A 25,882-nucleotide genomic window follows, 5' to 3' on the forward strand; every position below is an offset into this window, starting at 1 on the left:
TTGAACATAATAATAATAATAATAATAATAATAATAATATCCTGTCGGGTACACAGACAATCTTTTGAAGATGATAAAACAGGTCTCTTCTTAATATTAGAGAGGAGCTGTGCTTTAATTGACCATATGTAGGTTTCACGTGCTGGAAAATTACTTAAAAACTACACCTCCGTTTATATGCAAGCAGATGGGGGGGCGGTGAGAATCATAAACACAAAGCCTCCCCAGTTCAACGTGAAGACCCAACTTTAGGACACAGGACCATAGATAAACACATTATTGCAAGGAATTCTTTGAACCAAGAGCAAGCAAATAGAGGGGGAAAACCTCTAATTCATAGTCTTATTGTGAAATCCAAGATGCAACAATAAGACAAATGTAAACTGTATTTAAAAGGGCACAATCCCAGAACAAGAAAGAGTTTTACGAAGCACAAAGAGCTGACACGACAGAGGCAGTGAACAGCACACTGGATCATTGAGTAACTTATTTGACAACCTAGAGCTTAAAGCATTCTCCAAAATTTCAGGGGCAGAATACAAAGAGACACATACTACTTAAAGAAAAGGTAAGAAAAAACATAAAGAAAAGTAATATTTATTGAATGCTTTGTGTATGCCAGGCACTCTTCCAAGCACTTTCCATGAATTAACACACATTTCATGCTCACATTAACTATGTGAGACAGATCCTGTGATTATTTTTTGCATTTTGCAAATGAGGAAACCAAGGCAGGGAGAGGTTGAGTAACTTAGAGGGTCACTCAGCTCAGAGACGCTTTCCTGCCTCAGTCCAGCACATGAAACCTACATATGGTCAATTAAAGCACAGCCTTCTCTAATCTTAAGAAGAGACCTGTTTTATCATCTTCAAAAGATTCTCTGTGTACCTGACAGGCTTCATGGGAAAAATCACCTACACTTAAACATAAAATTTGTGAATTTCCAGAGTAAAAGGGTAAATCCTGTAAGCATCCAAACAACAGGCTGTTACTTAGAAAACTGGCTTAACAGCAGAACCCTTGTCTGAAAGTGGAAAGAAAAGAAGCCAATGGAACAGTATTTGTAGAGTGTGAGAGAAAGAAATTATGATTCAAGTCGACCAAACTAGCATTCTTGTGTGAGGGTAAGAAAAAGACATTTTAGACAAAGGAGGATGTTGAAGTGTTATGCTCATGCATATTTCTTCCGAAATTACTTAAATATGCAGGACTTACAAGCCAACATGGCACAGCGAGTTCAGACTTCAAAAACACCTCTTTGTGCCAAATATGTAACAAACATGGATGGAATATAAAGGACATGAGCATGCTCGAATACCAGGTTAGCACCTGCATGAATCAGAAATGGGTCAGGAACACAGGTGTGGTTGGGAATTAGGCAGTGACAGTAGAAGGTTGGCTCCTGAGGACTCTAGGGCACTGAAAGCACTCCAAGTGAGATAGGACCTCGGCCCAGCTTGCTACCCGAAGTCGAAAACTAAGGTGATTCTCCTCCACTTGTAAAGAGGCAAAGCAAACACAAAATATAGTCCATCAACCTACTGGCTGCAGCTACAACATCTCCAGCAGATGTGGCCCTGGGGTGACAAAACAAATCCACAGCATCCCCTAGGAAGCGATTAAGTCAGGCCACTCCTGTGGCCGAACCTGCCATATCCCCAGTATCTCTTCAGGGGGCAGTATTGGATTCAAGGTTCCCAGGATCATAGGAGACAAAAAATGAAACTCCTAGGTAGGGAGGCAGGGTGGGAGAGAGAAACACACACACACACACACACACACACACACACACACCTCTCACTCAAAGAGGTCCTATAAACTAAAACCCTAATGGGCATGAACAAGTCTTACAGTAAGAAAGAGGACAAAAGGAATTAATAATTGAAACAAAAACTCACTCTGGATAAAATCAATGTACGGAGGTATAACAAACTCTAAAATAAATATATTGAGAATATTCAAAGAGATCAATGAAGGCTATCTTCTCCCAAAATAATAAATTACTAAATTAAAAAGGCAGAAATGATAGAGTATCTGGAGAATAAGGAAAAAATATTAATTGAAATATTTAAGATGCAATAGATGAGATCATCTTTAGACTAGAAAGAGAAATACCTGCTCATAATGCAGCCCAGAAAGGCAAAAAGACAAAACATATGACAGAGGGGTTAGGAGACAGGCAGGACAGCCCCAAAGTCCCAAGAACTGAGATGACTGCATGTCCAGTGTGCCCAGAACAGTTCCAGGTTAAATCTGTCCCAACACTTCATCTGGATAGTGTCCCTTCACTCAAAAGGGTGTCCTGGTTGGAACAATAAATCACATGGTTAATCTATTCAACATCCAGCTACTAGGAGTTCCATCAGAAGAGAGTGAAAGGAATGTCCCAGAAGCAACAACTGAAAAGGAAATTGCTGAGGATTTTCCAGGATTAAGAAACGCTATACACCCTCAAATAGAAAGCGCACACTGAGAACAAAGCAGGATTAAGTAAAGACAAATGCACACAGGGAAAGAAAACTATAGAACATCGAGGATAAAAAATAATCTTCAGTTAGACTTCCTGCAGACTTATCAGCAACAATATAAGTCAGGAAAAAAATGAAGTGCTTTCAAAATGCAGAGAGACAAACAAAAATTTTTTATCCAACCAAACTGTCATGAGAGTATGAAAGCAGAAAAGACATTTTTCAGACTTAAAATGAAGAATAAGTGAGTTTACCCCTCATGCACCCTAAGGAACCAGTGGGATACAAGAAATACACAAGAATCTGGAGATTTTAATAAAATATGCCAGTATTCATGTTCAAAAAAAAGGTAAAATGAAAACATCAAGCAGCAATAATGAGGTAGATACAATTCAGTGAGTAAAGCATGCCAGGCCCTTGTAGTTAGAGATAAGACTAGAAAACTGAAAAACCATAGACAGGAAGTTTTTTAAAACTGAAGCAAGATATATGTATTCTCAATTTAAGGGTAACTACTTCACTGAAATACAGGAAGGAAAATATTATCCATCCCAAAGATAACAGGGATAATGAAATGAACCAAAGAAATCAGATACTAAAAAGAAGACACAAAATGAAATGTCATAAATTAAGTATCATTACATGAAAAAAATCACAATAAATGTAGACAAATTACACTCTATTAAAAAGCAGAGATAATCAGATCAAATAAAAATAATCAGGTATATGACGCTTTTAAGAAATACAACAAAAACTGCACAGTAAGGTTTGAACATTTAAGGGCTAAAAAGCAATATACCAAAAAAGCTGGTAAAGTAAAATTAATAACAGACTAAAAAGAGTTTGAGGGGTTAGGATTAACGCACATAAAGGGATAAGGTAAAAATTAAAAATACAGTGTTCGAAATAAGTTTAACTACTATGACTTTGTGCGCACCTAATAGAATAGGCTTAAAACACATACAACAAGAACTGACCAAAAGAGAAGGGAAATTTGTCAAGTTCACAATCACATTGGGAGATTATAACAGTGTGATTAAATTAAAATTTAGCCATGAATAGCCAATGAAAAAATATAACAAAAATGTGCAAGACTTTTACACAGAGAATTGTAAAACTTCATTGAGAAATAGTAAGATTTAAATGGAGAGGTAATCTATGATTCTGGATGGAAGACTCAATATTGTAAGAACGCTAATTCTCTCCAAACTGCTCTATAGATTCAGTGTAATTTAAATAATTCTCTCAGGGCGCCTCAGTGGCTCATTCGGTTAAGCGTCTGCCTTCGGCTCAGGTCATGAACTCAGGGTCCCAGGACTCCAGCCCCATGTCAGGTTCTACCTCAGCGGGGAGTCTGTTTCTGTCTCCCTCTGCCCCTCCCCCTGCTTGTGCTCTCTCACCCTCTTGCTCTCTCTCTCTTTCAAATAAAATTTTTAAATAAATAAATATCTCAAAGAGAAAAGTAATTTTTCAACAACTTTTTAAAATATTCAATATTATGTTTTGTATTATTATATATTTATTACATTTATTATATATAATATTATAATATTGAGATATTTCCAAATCTCCTCACATTAGAAACATGAAATAATTTTCACTCACTATAATATCAGAAAGGCATCCTGATATGTTTTAGCTATGAATAGTTAAACATCTCGTTTTATAGTCCTACTGCCTTTCTTTACAAACAGAAATACTTCTAGCTTTTCCCCTGGCTTTATTGAGATACAACTGGCATATAACATGTATAAGTTTAAGATGTAAGACATGTTGAGTTGAAACATTTATACACTGCAAAATCATTATCACCCGCATCACATAATTACCATTTCTTTTTTGTGGTGAGAACACATAAGATCTACTCACTTATCAGCTTGCAAGTATAATACAGAATTATAAGCTATAATCACCATGCTATAAAATAATTTACAGAACTTATCCATCTTTAACTGGAAGTTTGTACCCTTTAACCAATACTCCTAGTTTTTGCAGGTTTTTTTGTTTTTTTCTTTTTATTTTGTTCAATTAGCCAGCATATAGTACATCATTATTTTTTGATGTAATGTTCAATTTGGTTAATTAATTAACCATGTGGAAAAAATATATTGATCTCCTACCTTTCATTAAACACAAAAATCAATACCATGTGGATTAAATCCCTAAATATAAAAGCAAAAGTATAAAATTTTAGAAGACATTATGAGGTAAGGAATGATTTCTTTTAAAAGACATAAAAATCACAAGGAAAAGATCAATGAATTTGAATATTTTAAAGAAAAGATTGAGAAATTTGAATACTTTAAATCAGTAAAAGATATCATAAAAAGAATAAAAGAGAGGCACAACACAGAGAAGATGTCTGCTATATTATCATCAACAAAGTAATATATTGAGAACACCCATGAATAAGTCCAGTCCAATAGAAAAATGAATAAAAAAAAGAAATGAAGGAATAAAAGAAGGGAAGAAAGAGAAGCCAAGCCAAGATAAGACAAGACATGAGAAAGAAAAGAACACAAATTTCAAGGAAAAGAAGGCACGAATGGCTCATAAACATGAAAGTATGTTCAACCTCATCACTAAGAAAACGATCATTTAAATCCCAGTGAGATGCAACTTCATATCCCCTTGCTGACAAGAATTTTTTAATTGAACAATACCAACTGTGTGCAAGGATGAGGAGCCATGGGGACTCTTGTAAAGGGAGGTATGCACATACCCCAGAGCCCAACTATTCCATTCTTAACAAGTGTAGCAGGAGACAGGTACAAAAATATTCACAGAGGCTGTATTCAGAATAACTCAAACTGGAACAACCCAAATGACCATCACCAGTAGAATAAACAGATTGTGTATAATAAATTATATCAACATGGATGAATCTCAAAAACATAACACTGAACACAATTCAGATACAGGCAAAATTAATACATTGATTAGGGGTACAAACATGTAGTGAACTGTAAGGAAAACCAAGACAATAATAAACATCAAGTTCAGCATAGTGGTTACCTTTGGGTGAGCAGAGAAAGGACTGGTAAGGGGACTGATAGTGTTCAATGTTCTCTGTCTTGGCCTGGGTGCCGGAACATTATTGTTCATTTGATCACTGTTCTTGAAGTATTACACATATATTTTCATACTGTCTTTTTATGAATATGATTTTTTAAATTTTAAATTTTATAAATTTTAAATTAGTAAAACTAAGAGGTACTATTAGCATTATGTTAAGGTAGTATTACCAGAATTATTTAGCATATTTTCAACTTGCCTTGAAACAAATATTCTTCTTTTCATTGTGTCCAAAGATAACCGGGTAGCTTTTTGAAGACTGTCTAGTAATTGATGAGAGAAAAAAGCATAGACCTCTTTACATTCCTGTAACAAGAAATCATATTGAGAGTTGGGTTCAAGATGGTGGCATGCAAGATCCCCCACCCACCAATGTATGACAGCAGTCATAGCCATGTCCTACAGCCAAACTGAGGGCCAGGCCTACCCACCACTGTGCCACAGCCACAGCCCTGCCACAACCAAAGAGAGCCCACATAAGGGATAGCCGGTGAGTGCCTGCCTCTGATGATGCCAGAAGATTGAACTTCTGGGCATAAGGCCACTACTTTAAGCCTGTGAAATGTAGCTAACTTACCTAATACATAGAAACAAACACAAGAGAACTAGGCAAAATGAGGAGACAGAGGAATATGTTCCAAACAAAAGAACAAGAAAAAAACCTTAGGAAAAGAACTAAATGAAACAGAGATAATCAACTACCTGATAAAGAGTACAAGTAATAGTCATAAAGATGCTCACTGGACTTGGGAGAAGGATGAACACAGTGACAACCTCAACAAAGAGAGAGGAAAATATAAGAAAGTACTGAAGAAGGATGCCTGGGTGCCTCAGTTGGTTAAGCGTCTGCCTTTGGCTCAAGTCATGATCCCAGGGTCCTGGGATCAAGACCCACTTCAGGCTCCATGCTCAGTAGGGAGCCTGCTTCTCCCTTTCCTTCTGCCTCCCTGCCTCTGCCTGCTGCTTCCCCTGCTTATGCTCTCTCTCTGTCAAATAAATAAATAAAATATTCTAAGAAAGAAAGAAAGAGGAAAGGGAAAGGAAAAGAAAAGGGAAAGAGAAAGCGAAGAAAGAAAGGAAAGAAGGAAGGAAGGACTGAAGAGAAGTTATAAGTGAACTGAAAAATACACTAGAGCAGTTCAACAGCAGATGGGGTGAAGTAGAAGAATGGATCAGTGAGCTGGAAGACAAAGCAGCAAAATGAAAACAGAATTAAGAAAGTGAAAATATCTTGAGGAGCCTTTGGGACAACATCAAGTGGAACGAGTGCTGATAGGAAACCCAGAAGGGGAAGAGAGAGAGAGGAAGAGCCAGAAAAATGATTTAAAGAAATAAAGGCTAAAAACTTCCCTAGTCTGAAGAAGGAATCAGGAATCCATGGGCACAAAGCACAGAGTTCCCACTAAAATGAATCCAAAGAGATCCACACCAAGACACACTGTAATTAAAATGATTAAAGTTAAAGACAACTTAAGAGATAATCCTGAAAGCAGGAAGAGAAAAACAACTTTTTACATACAAGGGGAAACCCCATAAGGTAATCAACAGATTTTTCAGCAGAAACTTACAGGCCAGAAGAAAGTAGTACGGCAAATTCTAAGTGCTGAAAGGAAAAAAACCTTCCAAACAAGACTTCTCTATGTGGCAAGATCATCATTCAGAATTTAAGGAGAGATTCATAGCTTTCCAGACAAGCAAAAGTTAAAGAAGTTCATCACCACTGCACCGGCCCTAAAAAACTGCTAAAGGGATTTCTTTATGATAAAAAAAAAATGGCACTAATTAATAACAACAAAACATATGAAAGTAAAAATCTCACTGGAAAAGGTAACTCTGTAACAAAGGTAGTGGACCAATGACTTATAAAGCAAGCATGAAGGTTAAAAGATAAAAGTAGTAAAATTAGCTAAAATGATCATAATCAGTTAAAGGAAGTATAAAATAAAAAGTTGTAAAGTGTGTCACCAAAATTATAAATACTAGGGGTGAGGAAGAAAAAAAGTAAAGTTTTAAAATGTGTTTAAATTCAGTTGCTGTCAATTGTAAAAAGACTGCTATTTAAATGGATATTTTATGTGAACCTCAGAGTAAACACAAAGCAAAAACTTATAGTTAATACACAGAACAGAATGAGAAAGGAAACATAACAGTAAACAAAGTCATCAGACGACAAGAGAAGAGAAGAAAGGAACAGAGAGGAACTACAAAATAGCCAGAGAGCAATGAACAAAATGGCAATAAGTATATACTTATCAACAATTACTTGAAATGAAATGGACTAAATTCTCCAAACAAAAGACACAGAGTGGCTGAATGGATAAAGAAATAAGATGCATTTATATGCTGCCTAAAAGAGACTCATTTCAGAAGTAAAGACACACAGAGACTGAAAGTGAAAGGATGGAAAAAGATATTTCATGTAATGGAAATGAAAATAAAGCTGAAGAACCTACTCAAAACAGACAAAACACACTTGAAAACAAAGACTATAAAAAAAAAGAGAGAGAGAGAGAGAATGGCATTACATAATGATAAAAGGAGTCAATCCAGCAAGAAGATAAAACATTTATGAATGTAGATGCACCCAACAGGAGCATCAAAATATATAAAGCAAATACTAACAGATCCAAAGGGAAAAATTGAAAGCATCCCTAAATGACACACGAGCAGTCACATGCCCCAATGTTAGAGACCATTCAAGACCTCTCCGCACAAAACTTCAGGGCCCAAGGAACTTAGTACAAGTGACAGGGTGAGGACCTGCCTCTCTAAAGGTGGCAACAAGGGCACCCAGGTGGCTCAGTCGGTTAAGTGTCTGCCTTTGGCTCAGATCATGATCCCAGAGTCCCAGGATCAAGACCTGCACTGGGCTCCCTGCTCAGCAGGGAGTCTGCTTTTCCCTCTGCCCTTCATCCTGCTCGTGCTCTCAGTCTCACTCTCTCTCTCTCAAATAAATAAATAAAATCTTTAAAAGAAATTTAAAATGTACAGTACCAAAATATATGGGATGAAACTTCCACCGCCCTGGGACCATGGTTTGCCTCTCTCTCTAAGCCCATCTTTCCCACCAGAGGAGTTGCCAAGTTTATGGGTCAGAGTGCAGGACAAATATGGAGCCTGGGCAGGGATCTGGGCACCATGTCTTACTTGCACAGTGAGTCACACCTCCAGAACCAGACTCTGGCCACAGCGTTCCTCTCTACTCTACGCCCTGCTCCTTGGGACAGGGTGGACCAGACAGTTTGAGTTGGGTCAGAAGGCAGGGCTATCAGGCATGAGCAAAGAGGAATATGATCAGCGTTGGTGAATTTCCAGGCTAAAACACAGGCATGATATAGTCAGATTTGTGTTAGAGACCATTCTGGCAACAATGTGGAAGACGATGGACTTGAGAGGCAGAGGCTATTTAGAAGGTGACTGCACTCATGCAGCTCCAAGTGATCCCCCAATTCAAGAGATTCTGATGATAATCAGGCTTGCTCTAAGGACCCCCGCCAGTGTCAGAGGGAATGCAATTGGAAGAGAAGGACTGCTGGCAGGGCATACACTTCCTCTCTCCAGCTGACTCCTGCTGATTGATAATGGCCACCTGGGACATGGCACGGAGAGGAAATCTACAGCTAAAATCTAGTCTCAGCGGGAAAGTGCTTGGTGATGTCTCTATCCATTGATGATGTCCTCCTTGAACAATAAGGTGAAAGTGGATCAAATGTGTACTGATTATTTCCAAAACTGTGTGTTAGAGGTGTCAAAGCATGTAAACTAGAGGAAGAAGGAAAAGAAGATGAAGGATTAAAAGAAAATTGGCAGAAGGAGGAGAAAGCAGGGATTAGCACAAATGTGGGAGTGGCATTCAGAATTGATGCATGACCAGCAGGGTGAGGCCTAAAAAGGAACGAGAAACCCCATGAGTCCTTCTCAACCTTTATTCTCAACACATCTTAACACAGTGTGAAAATCTGCCCGCACAGGTTTTCTCCTGGGTGGGAGTCCACAGCTTATCCCAGTGGTCCTAGAAAAAAATGCAGACCCTTGGGCCCAAGTGGATCAAAATTTGGCCTTGCAATAGAGGTAACTCGATTAAACACAGTAACTGAAAACAGAGTTCTCCACTCTTGAGTCAAATGGATTGGCACTACAGTCCCAGAAGTATGACATTTACAGTATAAGAAAACATGGTCAATCACAGCACAGGGAGATGATTATATAAACCGTATTGACAGAATCACATTAAAAGTTGATGGTGTTGGGGAAAACTAGAAGGATTGCTGTATCTTGCCAGATCCTACAGTGTAGAATTGAAATTATATTTTCTAGATTTTGTTATAAATCCAGGTTGGTTATAAGTCCATACAGGTTGGTTGCAGAACTGCCTAGAAGCACCATTTGAGGTCATCTACTATCCAAAGAATCATAGTTCGGCTAAATTGCATGAGATCATTTCATAATAAATACCTTCTTAAATTCATCTTCTTTATCATTAACATCAACCTCAGGAATGATATTAGCCTCATAATCAATGCTTTCACCCTCTTCTGTTTCACTTCCAAAAGCAACGTGTTTCCTCTGTTCTACAGATAAAAGACCAAAAAATATATAACATTTAACGTTGAGCATTTGGTTTATTCCATGTGGCCAAATCTTCTTAGGAAAACCCTTCTTTAAACATTCTGAACCTAAAAATTTAAGACTTGTTTCAGTAGGAATCATCTTTGAATTCAATTTAAATCGCCCATCTTAACAGAATCATAATTCCACTAAGAAATACACTTTTTAAATATCCTCCTTCTTAGTATATAGAATTAAGAAACATTTTAAGCAGGCTTTACATATTATCTTTCTAAAATATGTGTTTACCTTTTGAATATTCTAACTTAATGAGCTGATATTTGGGGTTTTTGCCACTTCTGAAGAAAGCTAATTAAACGAAGTAGAAAAACTCTAAGGGAAAGAAGACAGGCTATGGATACTTACTTTTTTTAATTTAAATTCAATTAATTAACATAGGTGTATTATTAGTTTCAGAGGTAGAGTTCAGTGATTCATCAGTTGCATACAACACCCAGTGCTCATCATATCACATGCCCTCCTCAATGTCCATCACCCAGTTACTCCATCCCCCCCCCCGCCCTTCTCCCCACCAGCCACCCTCAGTTTGTTTCCTATGATTTAAAGTCTCTTGTGGTTTGTCCCTCTCTGATTTTGTCTTGTTTTATTTTCCCCTCCCTTCCCCTATGATTCTCTATTTTGTTTCTTAAATTTCACTTATGAATGAGATCATATGATAACTGTCTTTCTCTGACTGACTGATTTCATTCTCTGACTGACTGATTTCACTTCGCATGATACCCTCCAGTTCCAAGGCTGTGGATAGTTATCTAAGCTCATAGTTTCTTAGCCTTAGCACTGCTGGTATTCTTGGTTACTGAAGGCTGTCCCGTGCACTGTGGAATGTTCAACAGCATCCCTGAGCTCCACCCACTAGATGCCAGCGGCATCCCCCATGCTGCATGACAACCAAAGATGTCTCCAGACACTTTAAGCATGCTGTGCTCAAACAAAAAAAGAGCGAGAGCGAGAAAGATTAACATAGCAGGCCCGAGACTTGTTTGCAACATCGGTCCTTGGTTGGATTCTGATTTCCACCATTTGTGCAAATGAGGTAGTGCTTGCTCTCCTTCAGTGAGTCTGGAATTTGGGTACCTGCTAAGCAGAAGGCACCTGCTTGAGAACATATCTACTATAATACTATAACTCAGACATTATAACTAGCAAAATTACCTGGTAATGGTTTTGCTGTTTTCCCACTGTGCTTAACTTCATAAATATTTTCAAATATTGATATAAGTTCTTTGACAGCTTCTTCCACATGCTTACTTTTGTGGTTTAGAACATCAGCCCATTCTTTTGTGTACGTCTATTAAATAAGGCAAGGACTAGTAATTTACAGATGCTTAAAAATGCTGTAACAATTATTAATATAACTTTAATTTCTAAAAGGATAATTAACACCACTTGAAAATGACTAGAGGTAGTTGCCAATAGCATAATGTTTTAGATCCGAAACTGTCAACGGCTAAAGGCATAGCTATTAAGGCCCAAGCAAAGAAAAGGAGGAGAGAAAAAGAAAAACTCAGTCTTTGACTTTTATCTGACTGAATCACCCATAGACATGTACATTCACATTTATGGTGACTGGCCCGGGCTGGCTCAGTCGGTAGAACGTATGACTCTTAACCTTGGGATCATGAGTTCAAGTTCCATGTTGGGTACAGAGTTCACTTAAAAAAAAAAAAAAGAAAGCTGAAGAACAAGAGGGGTAAGGATGTCAAAACTTGAAAATGAGAAGTAGTTTCAAAAAAGGACAATCCTAAGAGTTGCTCTGAGATTCAAACGAGATAAGGTTTTAGAGTGAGCCTGACGCTCACCTACGCCAGGCATCAATTTAAGAGCTTCACATGAAATAACTCATTTAATTAAATGACGGCCACTTGGAGTAGGTAATATTATTGTCCCCATTTCAGAAATGAGAAAACTGAGGCTCAGAACGAATCAGCAACTTATCCAAGGTCACACAGCAGCTGGGGAACACAGGAGTTTGAAACCGGTACTGTCTGATTTTAAAACCTTTGCTCTGCCTTTCTGAACTTTTCTAATAGGCTTTGGGAAGAAATTAAGAACTAATTAAATTCAGAAAAGAAAACTGGCCTATAAAATTGAACAGGTCTTTTGAAATGTCTATAATGTCCATACATTTTAGGGAAGAGAAAAATAAATGGGAGCAGCCAACGCGGGCCTTCAAACCCACTTCTGCAAAGAGACCTGAGGCTGTCTATGCAAACCTCTGCCAAGACAAGCCTCAGAAAGTCCCCTATTTCTCGTGGACTGCCCTCGCATGTTCCTTTCTTGGCTGCTGGATTGAGAGAGCTGCTTCTAAGTCTCTCGCTCTCTTTTATCCCACTTCGTGTGTATCTGAACCCATCCTCACATTTTCTCAGTCTCAAAAGAAATGCTGTTCCTCCTCCTACCTGAAGATATTCTCTGATCCCCTCCCCACCCCAGCAACTCTTCCCACCCGTTTCCATCACTCATTCATTCCATCCTTGCTGGTTTATTCAACACAGTGGTTAACACTGGAATGACAGTGCTGAGAGATACTTCAGACGAGCAGGGAAACAAGCACCTCTAAAGAGACAGAAGACAGATAAGTGGCTGCCCAGGGCTGGAAGGGTTGAGATGAAAAATGTTCTAAAATTGCCATGATGGTTGCCCAACTCTGTGAATAAGCTAAAACCACTGGACTGCACAGTTAGAATTGGTACATTGTATGTTGTGTGGATCCTATCTCCATAAAGTCGTTAAAAATAACAATTCGTGCCAGAAATGATTTGAGCCAGGAGCTGGGGAAAACAAATGAAGAGGGGAAATGAAAGATGGGAAAGTGAAGGCAGCATGAATGGGAAGTTGGGTTGTGAATGATAAGTGAAGGGAGATGTGGGAAGGTTTTTGTTTGTTGGCAAGGAAAAGGCAATAGAACATATTAGACTGCTAGTAGGAGGTGTCCGGTGGAGGGGAAAAATGGAGATTGAGAAGACAGGGAAAAAGACTGGGGGAGAAAGGTTGCCAAGAGGGCAAGAAGGCGTGGGATTTGGGGCCCATTTGGAGGACTGAGATTTTGAAAAGAGGTCAGAACTTTTTCCATGGGCCATCTTAGAACTCAGTGAAGAAGAGACTGAACTGAAGGGCAGTCCAGGGACAGATTGGAAAACTGTCAAATTGATTTTATTTCTTTTTTTTAATGAGATACAATTCATAATACAATACCACAAGAATTATTCTTGTAGAGTGTACAAGTCATTGGTTTATAGTCATTGGTTTATATATGCAGAGAGTCGTGTAACCATCACTGCTATTGATTTCCAGAACATTTTTATCTCCCCCCAAAAGAATCTCCATACCCATTAGCAGTCCCTCCTCATTCACCCATCCTCACAGACCTGGCAGCCACTAATCTACTTTCCGACTCTATGGAGCCAAGTTGATTTTGTTGAAATAACTATTAATACCCTTTAATGTATTCACCAGTTTTCCTATCATAACTTGGATCACATTTCCCTGATTTTCTATTCTGTTTGTATACCTATTGAGATACAGATATGTCAGTCAGAGTTCAGTCAGGAAAACAGATGCCACACCAGCTATTTTAACCGACAGAATGAGAAAATGTAATATAGAGAAGTGACTAAACAACTGTTAAAGGACCAAAGAAGGCAAAAGGGGACACAAAAGTCACACGGAGAGTTATTGCAGGAAGCAGCTCCTGAACCTGGGGTGTGCGAGAGCCAAGGCAAGAGGCTGGAGTCTTTAGAACCTGGAGCTGGGAAGTGAGGGAGCTACTCAGCTGGTGCTACTGCCTTACAGAGGGGCCTGGTGGTGTTGGCACATCTGAGAAGCACAAGAAGCTGGCTCTGGAAGGGCTGGAAAAAGCTAGGACCTAGGATTAACTGCCACTGCCAGTCAAGAGAGTTTGTCTGACTGTATTGGGAACAGGAAGAAAAACAGGAAAGAGCAAGTCTCTCCTCTCTCCTCCACCCTCCTTCTAGCACCACTACTGGCAAAACCTAAAAGGGAGCCAGGTGGCTAAAGATAAAATACTTTCCAGAGTCCCAGCCTCAGCAAATAGAGCAAAAGATCCAATGTGAAGCCGGTGGACGATAGCTTTTTATTAATGAACATCATCTCTCCTAAAACCACAGTTAGATGCTCCAAGTCAAGGACCACTTCCCTGACTGCAAATATCCCTGATTCCCAAATATGGCTTGAAACCACTGGTTGGCCCACACTAACCTCCCCCCAAAATAAGCACTATGTATGGTGTGTTTCCAAAACTTACTTCTGTCCATAATATTAACAGACTTCCCCTGTCATTATAAATTTCACTCTGCCTACATTATAATGGCCCACCTGACGACAGGTTTGTGGAAAAGCAGCCCACAGATTACTAGACCTTGGTCCCACTGACGCAAGTGACTGGGGCATACTGATTGGCAAAGCACTCTTCAAAAGTCCACCTCTTGACGTACAGAGTGGAGACGTATCACTTACCTAATAGTAATAGCTTCTTCTGTTGTGATATCAATACAATCACCACATTCAAACCCGGTCACACTTAATCTATTCCAATTTCCTTGATTTGTGTGATCTGTTTCTCCTTCTATGCATGTAAAATTTCCTTGTTAGTGTGTTCAAAGTAAATTTTATCTGGTAGTGTGAAGTTTTCCCCAATGAGCAGTTAATAATGTCACAACAGTTACAGGTACATACCAACAGAAAATGATTATCATTGTAAATCGGACAAAAAGGACACTGATATAGGTATTCCCCACTCCTTTGTATTCTACTCGTTTTTAAGTTAAAACCTGGTATGAAGTGCATATAGTCAGATTCTAGAATGAGTGAGAAGAAAATGGCAGGCAGGAAATTACCCCTAGCTCCCCCGGGGCAGGAAATAAGAGACTTCTTCTTTGGAAAATTTCAGGTGCTCAGAAAAGAACATTTCGTCGTCTGAAGGGCTGTCCCTCCTAGAATAATATGGAATCCAGGAAATAGAGCAGACAGGGTGAGTCCCAGGTTAGTAATTTTGCAGCTGATCTAGAGACTAATCAACCCAAGTTAAAAACAGGTATTAGGAGGGCTCTGAGAGGAAGTCTCTTGGGGGAAAAATGGGACTCTGATGTAATAGTGTACTTGAAAGATCATGTGAGAAGAAAGGCATTAGAAACCCCAAGAAAAACAAGAAAGTTGTATAAGAAAAAATATATTATGTACAATACATGGTTCTGCATTGGCTAATATTTATATAGGCATAATTAAGTGCTGCTATTTACCATTACTGATTAACTAAAAATAATTTTATAGCTATATTGAGAGGACAAGGGAGAAGTGATAGAGGATAGGGTCAAAGAGCTAAATGCTCACTTATTAAAGCAGGAAGAAAATAATGTGCAAATTTGCCAATTCAAGAAAGAGTGCCCCAAGTATACTATCTGGAGATGCAGAAATAATACTATAAGGAATACCTAAAAGTTTAAAATAAGTGCTTTTCCTAGGACCCAGACTGTGATCTCCATATACCATTTTCCACTAATAACACAGAAAGGAATGAGGGCTGACTGGAGAAATGGGTGATTCCAGATCTGGGACAGGAAATGCACAAGATGAGCCTATGATATCATATTGTTCCAGAAAGCAAGGAAGCTTTCAAAGACTACTGGAGTCATATAAAAAATGTAGAAGCCAGCCTGAAGGATTCCACTGAACAAAGATGGAAAAATTTTAACACCAAAAAGACATTTTCCACAAAGATATACAAATGGCCAAGAGACACATGGAAAGATGTTCAATGTCACTGATCAGGGAAGTACAAATCAAAACTATAAGATATCACCTCACGCCTGTCAGAATGGCTAAAATCAAAAACACAAGAAACAATTTTTGGTGAGGATATAGAGGAAAAGGAACTCTTTTGTACTATTGGTGGGGATGCAAACTGGCACAGCCACTGTGGAAAATAGTAAGGACATTCCTCAAAAAGTAAAAAATAGAACAACTCTAGGATTCAGTAATCGCACTACTGGGTATTTACACACACACACACACACACACACACACACACACACACACACACACACAATACTAATTCAAAGGGATACATGCACCTCTATGTTCGTTGCAGCACTAGTTATAACAGCCAAATTATGGAAGCAGCCCAAGTGCCCATCAATAGATGAATGGATAAAGAAGATGTGATATATATAAACAATGGAATACTACCCCACCATAAAAAAGAATGAGATCTTTCCATTTATAGCAACATGGATAGAAACAAAACAAGCGATCAAATGAACAAACAGACAAAAAAAAAAACAACAGAAACAAACTGATAAATACAGAAAACAAACTGGTGGTTGCCAGACGGGATGGAGTGGAGAGATGGATAAAATAGGCGACGAGGATTAAGAGGTAGGTACAAACACTTATACATCCATCACAGAGATGTAAAGTAAGTAATAGGGAATATAGTCAATAATACTGTAATAATGTACAGTGACAGGTGGTGACTATGCTTATTGTAGTGAGCATTGAGTAATGTATAGAATTGTCAAATCACTGTGTTGTTCATCTGAAACTAATTTAACATTGCATGTCATGTATACTTCAATAATTAAAAAAGAGAGGCACCTAATCATATTTTCTTCCTGAAAAACAGTATATTGTACCAGCACCATTTAAATAATCCATCATTTTTCCCATTGAACTAAAATATTACCTTTGACATGTATTAATTTTTTATTGTGATCTTTTTCTCCTAGATTCTTTATTTTGTTCCTCTAAATTATATTTTTTTTCTGTTAATGCCACATTGATTTGATTACAATGGCTTTAAGTATTTTCATTTTTTATTCCCTATTCTTCCTTATTCATCATTTTAAAATAATATAATTTAATTCAGTTTATAAAAATAAATGTATAGGAATTCTAATTGAAAGTGCATTAAATTTACACAGTAATAGGCAAAGAAAATGACAGATTTTTCACAGTAGGTTAAAAACAAAATCCAGCTAAATGTTCTTTAGAAGAGAAAACCTAAATAGGAGAACCCAGACTGGTTGAAAAAAAACAGAATAGAAAAAGATATATCTGGAACATAATAACCAAAAAAGTCTTTTGTAGCTAAAATACTGTCAAATAACATAGTCTTCAAAGATTAAAAGCTTAACAATGATAGAAGGAACAAATGGCCAGGAAGACACAATCATTTTAAACTTGCATGCTCCAAGAACAGGATGTAAAAATGGGTTATTTAGTGTTGTCTCTGTTACACACTGTGTAAGATCCTACACATTATAAAGAAGGCAGTTCTTGAATATGGTAGCAGTGGAGGCAACCATCAGCCCCCTGCCCATCTTGAGATTTTAGAAAGGAAGCTTGATCATTAGTAGAGATGAGGTAGAAATAAGTGTAGGCTGTTGGTTAGAATGCAAGTTGGTACAGCCACTTTGGAAAACAGTGTGGAGGTCCCTTAAAAAGTATTCTCTGATCCCCTCCCCACCCCAGCAACTCTTCCCACCCGTTTCCATCACTCATTCATTCCATCCTTGCTGGTTTATTCAACACAGTGGTTAACACTGGAATGACAGTGCTGAGAGATACTTCAGACGAGCAGGGAAACAAGCACCTCTAAAGAGACAGAAGACAGATAAGTGGCTGCCCAGGGCTGGAAGGGTTGAGATGAAAAATGTTCTAAAATTGCCATGATGGTTGCCCAACTCTGTGAATAAGCTAAAACCACTGGACTGCACAGTTAGAATTGGTACATTGTATGTTGTGTGGATCCTATCTCCATAAAGTCGTTAAAAATAACAATTCGTGCCAGAAATGATTTGAGCCAGGAGCTGGGGAAAACAAATGAAGAGGGGAAATGAAAGATGGGAAAGTGAAGGCAGCATGAATGGGAAGTTGGGTTGTGAATGATAAGTGAAGGGAGATGTGGGAAGGTTTTTGTTTGTTGGCAAGGAAAAGGCAATAGAACATATTAGACTGCTAGTAGGAGGTGTCCGGTGGAGGGGAAAAATGGAGATTGAGAAGAGAGGGAAAAAGACTGGGGGAGAAAGGTTGCCAAGAGGGCAAGAAGGCGTGGGATTTGGGGCCCATTTGGAGGACTGAGATTTTGAAAAGAGGTCAGAACTTTTTCCATGGGCCGTCTTAGAACTCAGTGAAGAAGAGACTGAACTGAAGGGCAGTCCAGGGACAGATTGGAAAACTGTCAAATTGATTTTATTTCTTTTTTTTAATGAGATACAATTCATAATACAATACCACAAGAATTATTCTTGTAGAGTGTACAAGTCATTGGTTTATAGTCATTGGTTTATATATGCAGAGAGTCGTGTAACCATCACTGCTATTGATTTCCAGAACATTTTTATCTCCCCCCAAAAGAATCTCCATACCCATTAGCAGTCCCTCCTCATTCACCCATCCTCACAGACCTGGCAGCCACTAATCTACTTTCCGACTCTATGGAGCCAAGTTGATTTTGTTGAAATAACTATTAATACCCTTTAATGTATTCACCAGTTTTCCTATCATAACTTGGATCACATTTCCCTGATTTTCTATTCTGTTTGTATACCTATTGAGATACAGATATGTCAGTCAGGGTTCAGTCAGGAAAACAGATGCCACACCAGCTATTTTAACCGACAGAATGAGAAAATGTAATATAGAGAAGTGACTAAACAACTGTTAAAGGACCAAAGAAGGCAAAAGGGGACACAAAAGTCACACGGAGAGTTATTGCAGGAAGCAGCTCCTGAACCTGGGGTGTGCGAGAGCCAAGGCAAGAGGCTGGAGTCTTTAGAACCTGGAGCTGGGAAGTGAGGGAGCTACTCAGCTGGTGCTACTGCCTTACAGAGGGGCCTGGTGGTGTTGGCACATCTGAGAAGCACAAGAAGCTGGCTCTGGAAGGGCTGGAAAAAGCTAGGACCTAGGATTAACTGCCACTGCCAGTCAAGAGAGTTTGTCTGACTGTATTGGGAACAGGAAGAAAAACAGGAAAGAGCAAGTCTCTCCTCTCTCCTCCACCCTCCTTCTAGCACCACTACTGGCAAAACCTAAAAGGGAGCCAGGTGGCTAAAGATAAAATACTTTCCAGAGTCCCAGCCTCAGCAAATAGAGCAAAAGATCCAATGTGAAGCCGGTGGACGATAGCTTTTTATTAATGAACATCATCTCTCCTAAAACCACAGTTAGATGCTCCAAATCAAGGACCACTTCCCTGACTGCAAATATCCCTGATTCCCAAATATGGCTTGAAACCACTGGTTGGCCCACACTAACCTCCCCCCAAAATAAGCACTATGTATGGTGTGTTTCCAAAACTTACTTCTGTCCATAATATTAACAGACTTCCCCTGTCATTATAAATTTCACTCTGCCTACATTATAATGGCCCACCTGACGACAGGTTTGTGGAAAAGCAGCCCACAGATTACTAGACCTTGGTCCCGCTGACGCAAGTGACTGGGGCATACTGATTGGCAAAGCACTCTTCAAAAGTCCACCTCTTGACGTACAGTGTGGAGACGTATCACTTACCTAATAGTAATAGCTTCTTCTGTTGTGATATCAATACAATCACCACATTCAAACCCGGTCACACTTAATCTATTCCAATTTCCTTGATTTGTGTGATCTGTTTCTCTTTCTATGCATGTAAAATTTCCTTGTTAGTGTGTTCAAAGTAAATTTTATCTGGTAGTGTGAAGTTTTCCCCAATGAGCAGTTAATAATGTCACAACAGTTACAGGTACATACCAACAGAAAATGATTATCATTGTAAATCGGACAAAAAGGACACTGATATAGGTATTCCCCACTCCTTTGTATTCTACTCGTTTTTAAGTTAAAACCTGGTATGAAGTGCATATAGTCAGATTCTAGAATGAGTGAGAAGAAAATGGCAGGCAGGAAATTACCCCTAGCTCCCCCGGGGCAGGAAATAAGAGACTTCTTTGGAAAATTTCAGGTGCTCAGAAAAGAACATTTCGTCGTCTGAAGGGCTGTCCCTCCTAGAATAATATGGAATCCAGGAAATAGAGCAGACAGGGTGAGTCCCAGGTTAGTAATTTTGCAGCTGATCTAGAGACTAATCAACCCAAGTTAAAAACAGGTATTAGGAGGGCTCTGAGAGGAAGTCTCTTGGGGGAAAAATGGGACTCTGATGTAATAGTGTACTTGAAAGATCATGTGAGAAGAAAGGCATTAGAAACCCCAAGAAAAACAAGAAAGTTGTATAAGAAAAAATATATTATGTACAATACATGGTTCTGCATTGGCTAATATTTATATAGGCATAATTAAGTGCTGCTATTTACCATTACTGATTAACTAAAAATAATTTTATAGCTATATTGAGAGGACAAGGGAGAAGTGATAGAGGATAGGGTCAAAGAGCTAAATGCTCACTTATTAAAGCAGGAAGAAAATAATGTGCAAATTTGCCAATTCAAGAAAGAGTGCCCCAAGTATACTATCTGGAGATGCAGAAATAATACTATAAGGAATACCTAAAAGTTTAAAATAAGTGCTTTTCCTAGGACCCAGACTGTGATCTCCATATACCATTTTCCACTAATAACACAGAAAGGAATGAGGGCTGACTGGAGAAATGGGTGATTCCAGATCTGGGACAGGAAATGCACAAGATGAGCCTATGATATCATATTGTTCCAGAAAGCAAGGAAGCTTTCAAAGACTACTGGAGTCATATAAAAAATGTAGAAGCCAGCCTGAAGGATTCCACTGAACAAAGATGGAAAAATTTTAACACCAAAAAGACATTTTCCACAAAGATATACAAATGGCCAAGAGACACATGGAAAGATGTTCAATGTCACTGATCAGGGAAGTACAAATCAAAACTATAAGATATCACCTCACGCCTGTCAGAATGGCTAAAATCAAAAACACAAGAAACAATTTTTGGTGAGGATATAGAGGAAAAGGAACTCTTTTGTACTATTGGTGGGGATGCAAACTGGCACAGCCACTGTGGAAAATAGTAAGGACATTCCTCAAAAAGTAAAAAATAGAACAACTCTAGGATTCAGTAATCGCACTACTGGGTATTTACACACACACACACACACACACACACACACACACAAAATACTAATTCAAAGGGATACATGCACCTCTATGTTCGTTGCAGCACTAGTTATAACAGCCAAATTATGGAAGCAGCCCAAGTGCCCATCAATAGATGAATGGATAAAGAAGATGTGATATATATAAACAATGGAATACTACCCCACCATAAAAAAGAATGAGATCTTTCCATTTATAGCAACATGGATAGAAACAAAACAAGCGATCAAATGAACAAACAGACAAAAAAAAAAACAAAACAGAAACACACTGATAAATACAGAAAACAAACTGGTGGTTGCCAGACGGGATGGAGTGGAGAGATGGATAAAATAGGCGACGAGGATTAAGAGGTACAAACTTCTACTTATACATCCATCACAGAGATGTAAAGTACAGCATAGGGAATATAGTCAATAATACTGTAATAATGTACAGTGACAGGTGGTGACTATGCTTATTGTAGTGAGCATTGAGTAATGTATAGAATTGTCAAATCACTGTGTTGTTCATCTGAAACTAATTTAACATTGCATGTCATGTATACTTCAATAATTAAAAAAGAGAGGCACCTAATCATATTTTCTTCCTGAAAAACAGTATATTGTACCAGCACCATTTAAATAATCCATCATTTTTCCCATTGAACTAAAATATTACCTTTGACATGTATTAATTTTTTATTGTGATCTTTTTCTCCTAGATTCTTTATTTTGTTCCTCTAAATTATATTTTTTTTCTGTTAATGCCACATTGATTTGATTACAATGGCTTTAAGTATTTTCATTTTTTATTCCCTATTCTTCCTTATTCATCATTTTAAAATAATATAATTTAATTCAGTTTATAAAAATAAATGTATAGGAATTCTAATTGAAAGTGCATTAAATTTACACAGTAATAGGCAAAGAAAATGACAGATTTTTCACAGTAGGTTAAAAACAAAATCCAGCTAAATGTTCTTTAGAAGAGAAAACCTAAATAGGAGAACCCAGACTGGTTGAAAAAAAACAGAATAGAAAAAGATATATCTGGAACATAATAACCAAAAAAGTCTTTTGTAGCTAAAATACTGTCAAATAACATAGTCTTCAAAGATTAAAAGCTTAACAATGATAGAAGGAACAAATGGCCAGGAAGACACAATCATTTTAAACTTGCATGCTCCAAGAACAGGATGTAAAAATGGGTTATTTAGTGTTGTCTCTGTTACAGCCAAGGTCCCAGTGCTGAGAACAAATGACTTTAAGATCCTACACATTATAAAGAAGGCAGTTCTTGAATATGGTAGCAGTGGAGGCAACCATCAGCCCCTTGCCCATCTTGAGATTTTAGAAAGGAAGCTTGATCATTAGTAGAGATGAGGTAGAAATAAGTGTAGGCTGTTGGTTAGAATGCAAGTTGGTACAGCCACTTTGGAAAACAGTGTGGAGGTCCCTTAAAAAGTGAAAAATAGAGCTACCCTATGACCCAGCCATTGCACTACTGGGTATTTACCCCAAAGATACAGACGTAGTGAAGAGAAGGGCCATATGCACCCCAATGTTCATAGCAGCATTGTCCACAATAGCTAAATTGTGGAAGGAACCAAGATGGCCCTCAACAGATGACTGGATTAAGAAGATGTGCTCCATATATACAATGGAATATTCCTCAGCCATCAGAAAGAACGATTACCCAACATTTGCAGCAACATGGACAGGACTGGAGGAGATAATGCGAAGTGAAATAAGTCAAGCAGAGAAAGACAATTATCATATGGTTTCACTCATTTATGGAACATAAGAAATAGCAGGAAGATCGGTAGGAGAAGGAAGGGAGGAATGAAGGGGGGTAAACAGAAGGGGGAATGAACCATGGGAGACTATGGACTCTGGGAAACAAACTGAGGGCTTCAGAGGGGAGGGGGGTGGGGGGACTGGGATAGGCTGGTGATGGGTGTTAAGGAGGGCACGTATTGCTTGGTGCACTGGGTGTTATATGCAAATAATGAATCATGGAACACTACATCAAAAACTAAGGATGTACTGAATGGTGACTAACATAACATAATAAAAAATTATTATTAAAAAAAAAGAAATAAGTGTAGGGTACTTCAAAGGAACGACTCAGAGACTTTGACCTATGTCCTCTAGAATTTGCACATGGAGGGGCTGACCCATGCCTAAGTTGTCCTAAGGCAAGAGGCCAGCTGGCTACCCAAACCTCTAAAGGCAAGAAGAGGCTGCATTTCCACAGAAAGAGGGGCAAAAGCACTTGTATCCCATGGGCTGGACTGGACCCCTTGAGATAGAGCCACCCTTGGTTGACACAAGCAGGGTGACCCAAACCAACAGGGTGAGTGCAGGTGAAGCACACGGCAGGAAAGAAAGAAAAAAAATCTGGTTCAAGCCATAAAGTGAGTGTTTCTGAGAGAGACTGCTATGTGCAAGGCCTCAAAAATGGCTAGACAGGGTTCCTGTCTCTGTGATTTTGAGCCAATGGTGGATAAATAGGTACTCAAAGAATTTCAGTATATTGTGATGCTGAGGAGGTTAGGTTTTGTCCTGTAGGGACTGGATGCCACTGCTGTTGAAGGATTTAAGATCATGAGTGGCAATGTGGAGAATGGATATGACGGGGCCAAATATGGAAGCAGAGAAACCAGTTAGATCATAACACCGATTGCTAAACTCAGAATGAGCCTTAAGGACCTGACATAGGAAGGGGGTAGTAAGTATGGAAAAGAAGAGGCAATTCAAGCAAACTTGGAGTAAAAGGCAAAACCTCGCTAAGCCTTAAGACTGACTGGATTTAGGAAATGGGAGTGAGGAAAGGATTCCAGATGACTCTCAGATTTCTGTGAGTGGCTTAAGGGAAGGTTTGTGATAATTAAAACCAAGAGGTACTCAATATTGTCCACCGAAGGAAGAACAATGAACCACTGCTGGAAACCCAGGAGACTCTAGACTGAGGTTGAGGATATTAGTAAGATCATGTCTAGGGTGTGGCCTGGGATCTTTATATGCTATTGACAGAGATTTCCACTCTTAGATTATAAATTCACATTTTAAGTTTATGAGCCAGGATTTCCACAATTAAAACATAATACATAAATGCATACCTCATTGAGCATCAACATATCTTCCACTTTGGTAGCACCACTTTCAGGCAGGGAAATTAACACAGTTTTCGCTATCTCCTTTAGAACTGTATCAATATGCATTTCACACAAGTCACTGATCTACCAACAAGAAAAAAAATGTAGAGGAAAACTCTTCTTTCATCCAAATGTACTTGAGTCATGAACTAATTTAGAGGGCTATGTCTAGAAACTTGGGTCCTGAGCCAAGCACAGCTTGGTGGAAATTTTAGGAGTACGTCTGCAAAGCAGTCTCGATGTGGAACTGAGTTTTATACAGCAGCATCATGGGCCATAATCTCACATGCGTTATCTCTTTTAATCCTTACTCTAGTCCATGACTCACTCACTATCCAAGTCACACAGATAAAGAAGCAAAGGCTCAGATCAGTAACCTGGGAAGGAACACACAGATAGCATAAGGCAGACCTTTGTAGCTAGGTTTAGCTGACCCCCAAGCCTCCACGTTTTGTGTATTGGACCATGCTGCCATCACAGACCAGCACATCTAAAAAGGCATGCGTGTTCCATGGAGCGAAGTTCTCAGAAATCAATAGACAGTCTCCAATTAAATGAATGCCTCATCTAACTAATGGTAGATGTATTATTATTAATACTTAAGCACTCCGTTCTGCCGTCTCCCACAGTCTACCATTATCCCATTTTCTAAACTGCCCGGTGGAGTCAAACTACCATTTTAACGTACTGAAGGCAAGTAATTCAGAGGCAAAAACAAGGCAACCCTAAATGAAAAGGGCCTAAAGTAGCTACAGAAACAGAAAGCATTGTATTTTTAACTTAATAGGAGTCCTTTTAGTTAAAAGTTACACCCCTTAGGGGCACCTGGGTGGCTCAGTCATTAGGCATCTGCCTCCGGCTTGGGGCTGATCCCGGGGTCCTGGAATCCAGCGCCACATCGGGCTCCCTGCTCCGCTGGGAGCCTGCTTCTTCCTCTCCCACTCCCCCTGCTTGTGTTCCCTCCCTCGCTGGCTGTCTCTCTCACTGTCAAATAAATAAATAAAATCTTAAAAAAAAAAAGTTACACTCTTTAAATAGCTTTCATAGTATGGTGACTAACATAACATAATAAAAAAATTAATATTAAAAAACAAAACAAAACAAAACAAAACACTTAGCCCTATTAGTCACTGGAAGAAAACAGAAGATATAAAATCTGTCACTAATTTTGCAAAAAATCATAACAAAGATCTTTCTGTTTCCCAATAAAATAAATAAATAAATAAATAAATAAGTAAAAGCCTATTTTGAAAGTTGCAAACACTGAAATAAATAAATAAATAAATAATAACTTTCATAGATAATCAAAATACTCCTTATAGCCTGAGTATGAATGTACATAGTTTTTTAATTTATGTTTTTTTTTTATTTTTAAAGATTTTATTTATTTATTCATTTATTTGACAGAGAGAGAGACAGCCAGCGAGAGAGGGAACACAAGCAGGGGGAGTGGGAGAGGAAGAGGCAGGCTCCTAGCGGAGAAGCCTG

At 38.6% G+C, this 25,882-nt stretch overlaps 1 protein-coding gene across 1 annotated transcript in view; it reads right to left on the reverse strand.

Moving 5' to 3' along the window:
• The window catches only part of LOC103665425 (dynein heavy chain 8, axonemal-like), a 148,817-nt gene that overhangs the window by 43,069 nt on the left and 79,866 nt on the right, over nt 1-25,882 (reverse strand). Inside the window, exons 20-23 of the mRNA XM_008693362.1 lie at nt 24,359-24,478; nt 11,326-11,461; nt 10,000-10,115; nt 5,744-5,850 (exon numbers count right to left, since the gene is read on the reverse strand). Coding sequence (XP_008691584.1) covers nt 5,744-5,850; nt 10,000-10,115; nt 11,326-11,461; nt 24,359-24,478 — 479 coding nt within the window. The remainder of the gene's footprint in view (nt 1-5,743; nt 5,851-9,999; nt 10,116-11,325; nt 11,462-24,358; nt 24,479-25,882) is intronic.

Source organism: Ursus maritimus, unplaced genomic scaffold (genome assembly GCF_017311325.1).
Source record: "Ursus maritimus isolate PB19 unplaced genomic scaffold, ASM1731132v1 scaffold_30, whole genome shotgun sequence".
Lineage (NCBI taxonomy): Eukaryota > Metazoa > Chordata > Mammalia > Carnivora > Ursidae > Ursus > Ursus maritimus.